This window comes from Amblyomma maculatum, chromosome 1 (assembly GCF_055883805.1).
Source record: "Amblyomma maculatum isolate TAMU_Amacu chromosome 1, ASM5588380v1, whole genome shotgun sequence".
In the NCBI taxonomy this organism is placed as follows: Eukaryota; Metazoa; Arthropoda; class Arachnida; order Ixodida; family Ixodidae; genus Amblyomma; species Amblyomma maculatum.
In genome coordinates this window covers 463376625-463390875 of record NC_139344.1, presented here as the reverse complement: position 1 = coordinate 463390875, position 14251 = coordinate 463376625, and the positions used below count along the sequence as shown (strand labels likewise).

The 14251-nt window shown below is 49.5% G+C and overlaps 1 protein-coding gene across 6 annotated transcripts in view; it reads left to right on the top strand.

Annotated features, from left to right (window-relative positions):
• The window catches only part of LOC146209816 (uncharacterized), an 81180-nt gene that overhangs the window by 22846 nt on the left and 44083 nt on the right, over positions 1 to 14251 (top strand). The window contains exon 5 of one of the 6 annotated variants that reach the window (XM_084604143.1): positions 14022 to 14204. The exons of 4 other annotated variants lie outside the window; for them this stretch is intronic. In XM_084604143.1, coding sequence (XP_084460269.1) covers positions 14022 to 14027 — 6 coding nt within the window. In that variant the 3' untranslated portion in view covers positions 14028 to 14204. Of the gene's footprint in view, positions 1 to 14021; positions 14205 to 14251 lie in introns of those variants that run through there. One more of the 6 variants, XM_084604119.1, reaches the window with a different exon arrangement.

Sequence of the window (14251 nt, the reverse complement as noted above, 5' to 3'; positions counted from 1 at the left end):
TCTCAAACTGCGCCCGACAGCGCCTGTATACATGCCTCCTAGTGTACGTCCGACGCCGTAGCAACAGCGTACTGCAGGCGCTGTTGAAGCAAGGTTTGAGCCAGTGTTGAGCGGAACATCGAAAAAGCTCCCGCTTCAGCTGTATCATCAGAGTAGGCAAACTCGCAATGCTTACAGCACCTTATGGCGGATCTTTACCAAAGCAGTGCCGCCCGCTGGCGCGGCGGACGACAGTGCTCTGCCGTGCGCTGCTCCCTATAGTCGCTAGGCCTATTTTGTTTCGCATCGATGGTACAGTCCATAAAAAGGCGCTATGAAATTCCTTCGTGCTATAGTAAATGATCTACTCATAGAACTGCCTAACCCTCAATCCCATTCTCTAACAATAAAAGCAAAATATTGTTACATGGAAGATTTACAGTCCCGGAGCTGTCCGCACAACTAACGTTGATGAGGGCACCGATTTCACAACACTCAGCGTCGTCGTCTAATCCGAGTCTGTTGCACTTCTTCATCCTCATCACGAACAGCGAATACAGCTAAGCAACACTACCCCCCCGGCGGGAAAAGCACAGTCCCGGTGCGGTCTATGTTAGCGAAATAGAACGTTGATGTATAGGGCTTTAGACGGCACATGCACTATGTCGGAGGTTGGAGCTGTGGACGGGGACTTCGGAACCACAGATTCAACTTCGTAGGTGGCGTCGGTCACGGGGCGCAAAACACGGTAAAGGCCAGTGTAACGGGGCAAAAGTTTTTCACACAAGCCCACTCGACGGCACGGGAGCCACAGCAAAACGAGAGATCCAGGAGTGTAGTGGACATCACGGTGGCGGCTGCGTACCGGATCTTTTGAGAGTCTTGGGATGCAGAGAGCCTGGCATGAGCTATCCGGCGGGCATCATGAGCGCGGGTGACGGCATCACTGGTGTAAGTACTGGTGGCGTCTGCCGCGGGTAGAGAGGTGTCGAAGGGTAGTAACGGGTGTCGGCCAAATAATAAATAAAATGGGGAGTATCCATCGGTAGAATGGAACGATAAATTGTAGGCGAATGTGACAAAGGGGAGATGAACGTCCCAATCTCGATGGTCGTCAGACACATACATGGCCAGCATGTCTGTGAGGGTACGGTTTAGACGTTCCGTGAGGCCGTTGGTCTGGGGGTGATATGCGGTGGTGAATAATTTCGTCAACCACTCGCGACAGGAAACAGCGGCCACGGTCAGTTAGTAGTTCGCGAGGAGCACCATGATGAAGAATTACGTTTTCTAGAAGGAAGTCAGCGACGTCTGTGGCGCAGCTGGTCGCGATGGCTCGGGTAATAGCGTCCCGAGTAGCGTAATCGGTGGCGACGGCGATCCATTTGTTCCCCGAGGTGGAAACTGGAAAGGGGCCAAGGAGGTAACGCCTATACGGGAAAACGGGTCAGTTGGTATGGGTATCGGCTGCATATGACCTGAAGGCGAAATTGTGGGCTTCGTCCGACGCTGACACAGTTCACATGCGGCAATGTACTCTGGACAGAGCGCTAGAGCCCCGGCCAGTAGAAACGTCGGCGCAGGCTGTCGTATGTGCGAGAGACACCCAAGTGGCCAGCCGTGGGAGCATCATGGAACTGTTCAAGGATGGTGGAACGCAGGTGTTGGGGAATGACGAGGAAAAGGTCTGTGCCATCTGGTCGCATATTACGTCGGTATAGGGTGTTATCGTGGAGCACAAATAAGGCGAGAGAGGTCAGGGCGGTCGGAGGTAAGACGGAGGATAATGGAATGCAGAGAAGGATCTAAGTGCTGTTCCTTAGCAATGTTGGCAAAGGCGGAGACAGACAAGACATATGCATCATCGTCAGAGTCTGTAGGACTAGGGGAGTCGACGGGATGACGTGACAGACCGTCTGCATCTTGGTGAAGCCGGACGGACTTATAGACGGCGGAAAAGGTGTATTCTTGTAATTGTAGCGCCCAGCGCCCCAACCGGCCAGTAGGATCTTTGAGAGAGGACAGCCAGCACAAGGCATGATGGTCTGTTATCACAGTAAAATGGCGGCCAAACAAATGAGGGCGGAATTTCGTAATAGCCCAGACAAGCGCCAGGCACTATCGCTCTGTAATAGAATAATTTTGTTCGGGTGTTGAGAGGAGGCGGCTGGCATACGCAATCACCCTTGTACGGCCGTGTTGTCGTTGTGCGAGTATAGCTCCTATTCCATGGCCACTTGCCTCGATGCGGAGTTCAGTATTGGCGGAAGGGTTGAAGTGGGCCAAGACTGGTGGCGTAGTTAGAGCAGCAATAAGCTCTGAGAAAGCTGCACCTTGTTCAGGCGACCAACAGAATGAAACGTCTTTCTTGAGACGTTGGGTGAGTGGACGAGCAAGGACTGCGATGTTCGGGACGAATCGTTGGAAATAAGAACATAGGCCAATAAAGCTTCGGACATCGCTGGATGAACGCGGAGTGGGAAATCTCTGACAGCACGTATCTTGTCAGGGCGAGGCTGAACACCGGAAGCATTAACCAAGTGACCAAGCACTTTGATTTCCCGATGGCCGAAACTGCATTTCTTTGAGTTGAGTTGAAGGCCGGCGCGGCGAATAGCCCGAGAATGGTAGAAAGGCGAGAGAGGTGGCTGTCAAAAGTGGACGAGAAAACAATGACGTCGTCTAAGTAACAAAGACAAGTCGTCCACTTGAAGCCGCGCAGTAATGAGTCCATCATGCGTTCGAAAGTTGCAGGGGTGTTACATAGGCCAAAAGGCATGACTTTAAATTGATAAAGGCCGTCAGGGGTGATGAACGCTGTGTTTTCACGGTCTCTCTCGTCGACAGAAATCTACCAGTAGCCGGAACGAAGGTCGATGGATGAAAAGTAGTTGGCTCCGTGCAAACTATCAAGCGCGTCGTCGATGCGCGGAAGAGGATATAAATCTTTTTTGGTTATCTTATTCAAATGACCGTAGTCAACGCAGAATCTCCAACTGTTATCCTTCTTCTTGACTAACACGACAGGGGATGCCCAGGGGCTACTGGAAGGCTCGATTATGTCGTTCGCTAACGCCTTTTCGACCTCCGTTTGAATGACGCGTCGCTCGGCAAGCGAAACGCGATAGGGCCGCCTGTGAATAGGACTGGCGTCACCGGTGTCAATGCGGTGGGTGACAACTGTCGTTTGACCCAATGGGCGGGTACCGAAGTCGAAAAGGTCACTGTAGGTAAACAAAAGCTTGCGTAACACAGCGGCGAATTCGGGTGGAAGATCAGCTGCAATCATGCTGTTAAGCGGATCAGGGCGCGATGTGGCCGACGAGGGGTTGTTGGCAGGGACGGCAGTTGTATGATCTGTAGACAGAGCTGAAAAGGCACAATCGGTAATCGGGGACAGCGCAGCTAATGAAATTCCCTCGGGCAGAACTTGAGTTGAAAAGCTGAAGTTAAGGACAGGGAGAGTGGTGCGGTTCTGGGAGATGTGCACAATTAGATGAGGAAGGGTGACGTGCCGCTGCAACATGACATCAGTAATGGGACAAGCGAGATAATCGCCATCTGGGACGGGTGGAAATGGTGACATAGGGATGTAAACGCCAGTTTCAGGAGGAAGGCGGCTGAATTGTGCTGATCGAAGGCGGGGTGAGCAGGAGGGGTCTTCAGAGCAGAGCGGAAGGTCCAAGCGAAGTAGGCCGCTAGAGTAGTCAATAAGGGCAGAGTGTGCTGTTAAGAAGTCAATGCCAAGGATAACGTCGTGGGGGCTTTCATGTAGGACGGTGAACAACTCTGGGGCATGACGGTCAGCAATTGTAACTCGCGCCGTACACATGCCAACCACGGCAGCAGGGCTGCCATTGGCGACGCGAACTGTGGACGAGGCGGCTGGCGTAAGGACTTTCTTGAGGCGACGGCGAAATGAGGAGCTGAGAACGGGCAGTTGGGCGCATGTATCAATTAGAACAGAAACGGGAACTCCATCCACAAGGACGTCGATACGGTTATTTTGTAGGGCAGGGGTCAACAGAAGTTTTTCGGTCCGGGTCATAAATGCAGCGTCATCTACGGGAGCTGCATTGGCTAGTTTTCCGGCACGTGGCCAGAATATGACGGTGGCGAACTGCGGCGAGGAAGATGAAAACGCGAACGTCGAGCTTGTGGGGATGGTGAACGGTTGGCAGCATGGAGAGTGGAACCGGGGTCAGCAAGGGTCTGGTCGGGGCGAGGTGGGGAATGGCGAGGGGCATAGTCTCCGTGGCTGTCGACGTAGGTGTACTGACGAGATGGCGTGTACCAGCGACTACGGCAGTGGCGGGAAATGTGGCCAACGCGAGAACAATTAAAACAGATGGGGCGATTATCGTGGGTACGCCATTCATTTGGGTTGCGGTAACGATATCGGGGCGAGAAACCGGCGTTGGTTGAGGTGGCAGCAATTGCTGGAGGGGCAGGTCCTGAATCCGTGGTGTCGGTGGGGCTGGTAGAAGGGGGGCCCATATTCGCAACCTCTTGGCGAACAACAGCCTTAATAAGTGATATGGTAGCCAGGGTGTTGTCGGGTGTATGCGACAGCGAGGCCGCGGGAGTCATTGCCTCAAGCTCTTGGCGGACAATGCGTGTCAAAGTGCTGTCGTTAGCAGGCGGTCGAGGAGTCGGGATATCGATACAGGAGGAGCTAGCAGCCGTGTTCGGCAGCCGGTCGAAACGGTGAGTTATGCGCCTCTGTTTCGCCTGCTCGAAACGTCGGCACACCTGTAGCACAGAGTCCACGGTGGAGCAATATCCCTGCACAACAGGAGGTTGAAGGCATCGTCGGCAATGCATTTTACTATATGGCCGACTTTATCCTCCTCAGGCATGCCTTGGTCGACTTTGCGGCACTTAGACAGGACGTCTTGGATGTAAGTGAGATAAGACTTCGTAGACGTTTCGGCGCGAAAGGCGAGTGCTTTTTTGGCGGCAATGTGGCGGCAAATAGGCTTTCCGAATAGGTCGTGCAGCTTCTGTTTGCAAATATCCCAGGATGTTAGCTCGTCTTCGTGGGTTTCAAACCACACCCGCGCGGTCCCAGCCAAGTAAAATATTACATTCGCGAGCATGAGTGTGGCATCCCACCTGTTGTGTTCGCTCACGCGCTCGTATAGGGCTAGCCAGTCGTCTACGTCGACGTCGTCGGTCCCGCAGAAGGTTCCGGGGTCACGGGGATGGGCCATTACAACAGCAGGGGCGGCGGCTGTAGAGGTAGAGGCGTCGGTAGTCATCGTGGTGGTTCCGATGTGGCGGCCGCTGCGGAGATCCAGCTTGTGACAGGGGATCGAATAGATTCACCTCCACCAAGAGATGTTACGTGGAAGATTTACAGTCCCGAAGCTGTCCCCACAACTAACGTTGATGAGGGCACCGATTTCACAACACTCAGCGTCGTCGTCTTCTCCGAGTCTGTTGCACTTCTTCATCCTCATCACGAACAGCGAATACAGCTAAGAAACAATATGATTAACTTCGGCTCCACTTTTTAGCGGAGGCGGCGTGCAAGCGGAACGGAGCAGTCGTGCCGCGACGGCGGCAGATGGTCGTGAGCAGAACCTTGCTTGCATCGCAGTTGTCGCTTCTCTATCAGCCACTCGCTACGGTTCAGCGATCCTCAGGAAGGATTCAGTATTGACATTTCGCTTATTATTTACGGGAACAACAAACTTTAGCACACTTTTCTAAAGTTTTGCGTATCGTCGGCGCTCACGACTCGGAGCTGCAGCCGGCGCGGTGCGGCAGCAAGTGCTGCCATCGGTCGCGCCCAGGAGCGGCCGTTCGCCCGGCCGCCGGCGAAAATATCTGGCCCGGCTTGATAGCCTGTGAACGGCCGCCGGCGGCCGCGAACGGCCGCCGGGCGGCAGTTCACAAGGTTTGCCGCGGAAAAATCGCTCCATGTGGGACGGCCTTAAGATTCCCGAGGTAGCAGTGCTCGGGCTGTGACGTGTGCAGCTTCGTTTCCCTCTGCGGAGTGGTGTGCCGGTGTCCATATCAGCTATGCTTTCCTTTGGCCTTCCTTGATGCTCTTGAGGATCCTTGCCTGCCTTTCCTATCCTGCCTCTGGTGCAGTTCCTGCCTGCTTCTTGCGCTTCTGTTAATAAAGTCGCGTGATTCTGAGTAATGATTGGGAGCACAAAGGCTGCCTCTCTTTGTCTTCTCTTTTTTGCATCTCTTCTCCTTCATGCTGTACCGGATGCATGTTTCTTGGTATAGGCTTTACGTCTAAGATGGACGTCTCATCAGTCGTTCGTCGTGCTTATGCAGGACAGTTTGGGTCGGTCTAAGATTGCTCCACGCGTCTTGGCTAGGCGCCATTTTGGCATTGGCAATGTTAAGTGGGCTTCAAGTAAATTCGTTCACCTTGCTGTGCTCATCCAGCTTCATTACTCTCTGTTCACGCTCTCGGCATTCTGATCAGCGTAGAGCTAAACAAGAACAAAAAGACAGGGAGTGTCCCACAACGATCTGTTTTTTCATCACTGCTTTCCACATTTTGGTAAATAACATCCCCATCCATCCTAACATAAGTGTTTTTGTTTGTGCAAACAATGTAGCTTTTTTTCGCCTCGACTTTGGATATTCATGCTCTATGCCACACCCTCAATGCTACTTATTTGGCTGTTCCTTCACTGTTATTGCCAACCAGCACGCATTATTTGGCTGTCTTCCCTCAAGCATCCTGCTGGCCGCCTCGGCCGCTGGGCACTGCGCTTGCGGGAGTATACCTTTTCGGCTGTATACAAATCCGGTCGGCTCCACCAGGATGCAGACTGTCTGTCCCGTTATCCCTTCGATCCCCCTTACCCTACAGACCATGAATTCGACCCCTGTGTCTTCTCTATATCCGGCTTTTCCAACATCGCCAACGAACAGCGCTTGCACCCAACCCTTTGTTTTCTCATCGACCTCTGCGCAGACAGCCGTGACTCATCGCTTGCCCTGTTCTTCCGGCATGGGAACACGCTGTAGCGCCGCAACATGCGACCTGATGGCACTGAGCCCTCGCGGCTCATTCCCCAGCAACTACGCTCTGCCGTTCTTGAACAAATGCATGACGCACCTAGAGCTGATCATCTTAGCCTCTCACGCACAGCGACAGTGTGCGCCGGCGATTCTTGTGGCCTTGACTCTACCGCTTCGTTCAACGTTATGTAGCCGCTTGCGACCGCTGTCAACGCCGGAAGAAACCCCCTGTTCAGCCTCCTGGACATCTGCAGCCGTTTTCTTGTGTTGGCCTTGACCTCTATCTAGGCCCCTTCCTGGAGTCCTCGTCTGGAAACAAATGAATCGCTGTGGCTACCGATTATGTCACGTGGTACGTGATCACTCGCGCCTTCCAACTAGCTGCGCTACTGACGTTGCTGACTTCCTTTTCCACGACGTCATACTTCACCATGGTGCTCCCCGTCAACTACTTACTGACCGTGGCCGCTGTTTCCTTTCCCGAGTTGTTGACGAAATACTTCGTTCTTGCTCCGTTCGGCACAATTTTACCACGACGTATCATCCTCAGACGAACGGCTTTACGGAACGTCTTAACCGCACACTCATCGACATGCTCGCCATGTACACGTAACCGACAGCCACTGCGACTGGGACATTAGTCTGCCATTTGTCACATTCTCATATAACTCTGCGCCATGACACTGCTGGGTACTCTCCATTCTATCTTCTTTTTGGAAGAGGCCCCTAACTGCCCTTCGGCACTTTGCTTCCCGCCGCTGGCCCCGACACAACTTATGCACACGATACCATCGCCCGAGCCGATGTCGCCCGACAGATTGCTCGTCACAAGCTCTCTGCCTCCCAAGAAGCACAAAATCGCCGCTACGACGCTCACCACCATGATATTCATTATCCTCCCGGATCTCTGGTGTTGCTCTGGCTCCCGTCCCGCCGTGTGATGTTGTGCAAAAACCTTTTGCCCACCTACACAGGCCCTTATCGTGTATTAAGCCCAGTTACTGACGTAACATGTGAAATTACACCGCTCTACCCAAAGACACTGTCCGCTACACCCACTTCCGAAATAGTGCATGTGGCCCACCTCAAGCCACATGCACTTTCCTGATGGGAATAGTGTTACCGGGAAACGCGTGGCCGATGAAGTGGCGCGTTCACAGGCGACAACGACGACCGAAGAACGCATAGACAACGAAGTGTTCTGGAAAACGACGACGCTAACAGTATGGATGCTGCACGTCCGCTGAAGACATTGCGCCCAGCTCCGCCCATCGGAGCGCAAGTTACAATAAATACATATCAGTAACAATATGTAAATACTTATACCTAAATAGCGTTGACTCAAAATGGAGGAAAAGATCCAGGAGACTAACTTTATGCATGCAGGGAAAAATGACGGAGAAATAAAGAGTGCTAAGCAATAGGTGAAAAACATAGAACGTTAAAACTGAATAAATGCTATGGAAAAGAAGCGAAGTGTAGAAATATATCGAAACTGGAAAAGGAAGATCAGGAAAAAATCTTTTTTTTTTTTTGGTAACTAAAAAGGGAGTGCCCCGCTTTTCGAAGCTATATCTTGGTGCCTTAGGACATGCTGCTACAAAAAGATATTTGACCGAGCAGATGACACATTTCAAGCGTGCGACAAATCCGAAGAAATTTTGGAATACCTTAAGCAAAACAAATCCTTATTTCGCGGAGCAGATGGCGTATACTCTTTGGAAAAGGCCGTGACACAGCTACGTTGATGGCCCGTCAACAGCAATTGCAACCTAATTTTATTTTTAATGCTGAAAATAAAGAGAGAAACAGTACGAGACACAAATATTGCGCCAAGATAGCTTGGCAGGACGATAGCGCTTGTTAGCATTCAAACTGCGCTCCTAAAGGTGAAAATGGATGTTGCGTCGAGAACGGGCTGCTTTGTGTGGTACACTCAGTTGGTAGGATGGCTTGGAACGGAGGCCTGAAATTGGAAAGCATAGCTTCCAGAGAACACAGAGAAGCTAAGAAAACTTAGCTACCGATGGGAATCCTATCGGCAAACGAAACTGAAAGTGCGGATATTGTGCAGGATAAAATAAAGCAGCACACCGATCGCTAGATGACTGAAGCGTGAGACTCAACTAAAGAGGCGGCGAAGAAAATCTGGAACCATATAAATTGCGTGAGTGAGGGGAACCATAACGAAAAGAACATAATCAGGACGTCGAGAGAAAACGTAGAAGAAAATCACGCTATAGGATACATTACATCAGTTATCACCGAAGCATTTAGGCACAAAGATGAGGTAATCCTCTCAAATAAAGAAACAGTATCGGAAAGCATGAAGGAAAGGAAATTACAAATCTTAACTGGAAGATGGCGGAGTCAAATATTCCTGTAAGCTCAAACATAGGGATGGAGGAAATTCCACTCAAGCTTAATAATTCGCTTGGACTAATGCGCAAGGCCACGTTGCTAAAGGCATTTGAAACTGCCATAAAGAAGAAAGAAATACCGGCCAGCTGGCGACCAGAGAGGGATGAATTTAATCTACAAAGGGAAGCAGGTAGCAAAAACTTTAAATAATTTAAACTGATTGCGATAACATCAGTTAGTACAGGCTGGAAAATGCGGGCAGTGAAACAAAAATTCCAGGCACGGACAGACATTTAAGTAATAATGTACTGTGCGAATTACAAAACGAGTTCTGAAGTGGTTTGCGCCTAGCTGATAGCATTTTTGTAGTAACCCAACCCAAGGCAGAAAACAGGCCGCTGTATTTAGCCTCTCTGGACATGAACGGTGCATAGGACAGCGTGAATAGGGAAGTTATGTAGAACATTCACGAATCTGAAGGCATCGGTGAATGTATTTGGATTACAAAAGGAAGTATACAGAGGTCATAAAGTTGAGATTGCATGGGAGGGGTTAAGTAAATCTACTGTGGATGTAATCCCAGGACTAAGGCAAGGATGTCCGCTATCGCCGCTGTTGTTCATGATTTATATGAAGAATATGGAAAAGAGACTGCCAGAAAACTACTGGTTTTAATCTTTCGTATAAGCTAGATTAACGTTCGCGGGTGACATTCTTCTATTAGCCAATAGCGAAAAAGATTTGCAAGCATTGGCTAACATATGTGGATACGAGGGAGATGCAATCTGATTAACCTTCAGCGCGATTAAGTCTGGTCTGATGGCAAGCAACGATTTCACTGATAAAAAGCTGACAATACAAGGGAGTGAGATATCAAGACTGGCAGAATACGTATATTCCTCGAAGTATGGATAAACGAAGGGCTAGTACAGATGAAAATACATGAACAGGCCATAAAGCGACGGGACGAAGGGATGCCGCGGTAATGAAGCACAGGAAATTATGGAGGTACAATGAATATGAAGTACTTAAAGGTATTTGGAAGGGCTTAATGGTACCAGGGCTTACCTCTGTGATCGCGATTTTGTGCAACCAAAATTCTGTATCTTGTATCTTATTCTAGTCATCGCATATAAAGATTCTCCCAGCTAAGCCGATGATCCCGGAAGCTCTAATTGTTAGGAAGAAATTGCATCTTGTCCACCGTTTTGCTCCATACCAATTTTGAAGTATTGCTTGATTGCATACCACAAGTCGAATATTTGCAACATCAGAAACGACCGAAAATGCTTTCCCAGTAATCACACTGGTGGAGAATACTCGTGAGAAATGATGGATGAGAAATGAGGGTCTTTGTTTGGCATAAGGTTTCATGACGCTTTCTCAAGCTCTGAATCATAGTAACAATAAAAGAAGTTTTTGCATAGCAAGGAACGTTTTCAAGCATCGAATGTCGTCTGCCGTCGTCCGTCCGACACCATCGGCAGCTGCTCAGTCTGTGCTGTTTTCTTTTCCATAGTTCGGGAACTTATTCCACGAGGATATGCCCGTACACTTTCAGTGTGAAGACTGTCTCTTCGATGTGCGCATGCAATCATTGGGCTTTGTGCAGAAAGCAATCCGTGTGATGTCTTAGACCGCTGCATCGCGTATGTCTGATAAGGATGGCCAGCAGATAACAAAATTATCAGAACGGAAAGAAGGCCAAAAATACTCGATGCTGGGAGATTAGGGCTGCGTTAAAATCCGCGCCGTGACAATTTTGGCAAGGCACGAGCTTCCTATTCATTACCACAGCGTCGACGAAGGGCCTACACTTCAAGAAAAAAGGCCTACGTCCGCACAACATTCGTATGCTGCACAAACTACCCCTTCTTATCTTGCACCACGACTGTCAGTGTGTCACCGAAACAACAAAGAATAGCTCTAGGAGGTTTCCAGTTACTCTTCAGTTATGAACATACTTTTCACCTATATGGAGCGGTGAAATAACACAACGCATGGCAGTGGTCTCGTGAAAACCCAAGGCCTTCAACTACACGTCTCGTGCAGTCTCCAGTTGTGGTTGCTACGTGAGCAGAGGCTACCAACCACCGCCGGTTGGAGCGTCGCGTGAGCCGAAGCCCCGATCAGCCGTCACTACGCGCACACTGAAACACCGAAACGCAGGGAGGAGAGCGCTTCGCTGCACCTTGCGATGCCTCGGAAGGGTCTCCCTCTGGCCCCGCTCGGACTGTCGCGCAAGCGTGGCCATCGAAGCGGTGTTGTATTCCCGCCAAAAGGCGCCATTGCGATAAGCCATCGAGACGCAGGGACGAAGCTGTGGCCGAGCGACAGTGACAAGTCGTCCGGCCGCCCCTCCACCTCTTTATACAGGAGAAAGAGGAAAACAGAGGAACGGGCGGCGGCTGCGCAATGGGCAGCTGCGGAAAGCCCGAATCCCATAATGTAGCAGTGGGTGGACAGGAGACCGTTGGATAATTTTTCATGATACAGTAATCTAACATGAATGCCTACCTGAAGTGGAAGAGAAGCACGTACAGCTATATATGAATAATTTAACAGGATTATGCCCCACCCTCATTATACCCCAAATGTTTTGCATTGTTTGCACGCGGCGGCCACCGGGGTCAACGCATCTCACTCCATGCGATTTCTTTGCATGGGGCTTTTTAAAATCACTTGCGTACGATGTAGTTGCATACAACTGCAATGATGCGCAAAACTACTGTAATGAGCACACGTTCTCGCAGTACAAGGTTAAAAATGGGCGAATGTTCTCAGGAAGTACAGATTGCCCCTGAAAATATGCATACAGGTCAGTGATGCCCACGTATATGGAAGGCTTAGCGGTACAGCTGGGGAAACGGCCCTTTATCACGTCGGTTGTGCCCGTCGGTCATTGCTCTGCGGAATATGTTTCGCACTCTCCACAACCCTTACTTTAAAGGTGGCGAGGAACTATTGAGAAAAATTCATTGGAGAGAAGTAAACAGTCCGAAACATGATAGATTCGGTCAAGCGTTGCTGCAGTCGTTCCAGGTAAATCTCGGCACATCTTGCGCTACAATATCCCAGTGGCATTGAGCTTGAGCGAGCAAAAAAAAAAAGAAAAAACATGGCGGGAACCTAGGGTGTAAAATTTTGGTCGACCTGCCGGAATGCGCCCTGATCATCCAGAACACAGACGTCTCTGGCAGTGGGGTGAATGACAGCGTTGAGATCCTGGCAGATCCTTTGAGTGGATATGGGACCAGGCATCGCGTCACCATGGAAAGCATAACACTGCTATATGCAAGATGAAGGCGAATACGAGCTGGTTAGTACGTGTTAAAGAACATATTAAAACAACTCTATAGTAGACTGGGCGAGAGGGAAGACGCATGCGCTGAGCAACCAAATGATATATTGTTACAGATAAGGCAGTATATAAAGAAAACGATAGTCTTAAAAAAAACAAATCGCACAATCACACAGTCATAATCAGTCAAGCAAAGCCCGCGATTAAGACGTGTATGTCCCTTTGGGGTTAGAATTATCGACGGGCTGCAGAGGCAAGTGTAGCCGATATCACTAAAAAATTCCACTGTTGTTTTTACAGTGAAACGGTGAAAGTGCAAGCAGGTGATGCTGCCTAACTTCTACCCCAAAAACATTATGGCTGGTACTTCCGGAATACAGTATGCATGACATTCATGTAACCATAACTCGTAGAAAAATGTAGCCACCGTATTTCGCCACACATTTCTTTTCATGGTAAATTAAACCAGAGTCCATAAAATTTATGTTCTTCCATTATTGGGGTTTGTCGCCTCTGTCTCGCAAAATAATATATGGTGTGAAAACGTACGTACCAACGTTTTCTCATTTTAATTCCTTTGCACAGTAAAATAGACGGTAGGCTGTCTAAGCAGAAATATTTTGATGTTTGTATTTGTCTTGATTTGCGAGGCTTTCAGTCAAGATACAATGCCGACTAGCCCAAATGTTCACCCTTGTGTCTTCTTCGCATAGATAGATAGATGCTTTATTGAAAGGAAAGGGAGAGAGGTTGGCCAGAATTATTAAACATCTGGCTTGCTACTCTGCACTGGGGAAGAGGAAGGGGAGAAGAAAGAAGATGATGATGGGTGACGATGTGGGAGAAGGCATACGAAGAATATATACAGGCACGCCAGCTTGCTTTACACGCGCCAATCATGTCCGGGGGCACACAAAAAAGCAGCAAACACTGCCTGGACACACTTCCCCTTGTCCTGCCAAGCGCCCAGCAGCCGTTCCTCCGACGGAGGCCTCTTGTCCAAACGCTTCAAGGAAACGGGTAACACATTTCTTTCACACGGTTTTGTGTCATCCTTGCGCTTCTGCATGCATACGTTTGTTTGTAATTGAACTATTTCTCCCTTTTCTGTCACTTTACGTTTTATTGTGGGGTTTTTCGTGACTATCGGCGTTGCATGTGCTGTGGTTTTGTTGCAAACATTCACACTTACCCATTTTGTGATTTTTGGTAGATTATGCGTGTCTGATCCGTGTAGGCCAAGTGTGTTTTAAATGAATGTCAGTGTCCGTACCTCTCCGTTTTTTTACCTCAGCCCTTTCACTTCTGAAGTTTGTTTTCCTTACGATATCCATCGTGCTAGGCTAGAAGTTTTTTTGTACTAAGATACGTGCATTTCTAATTACAGGCATGAGAAAAAAGAGCAGTCCTGAGTGGAGATCTCAAGCAGTGAGCTCTAGGAAGAAAATGGGACCTGAGCTGGTCTGTTACATCGAGGGCCGTGCACTCGTGTTCTTACGGACTCGCGTTCTGACAAGAACGTTTTGCGTAAACCCCTACCTACTTTCGTCTTTGTTTGAAATGGTGCAAATGAAAGCGATAATACATTTTAAATAAGTTTGCTAATATGTCTGAGTC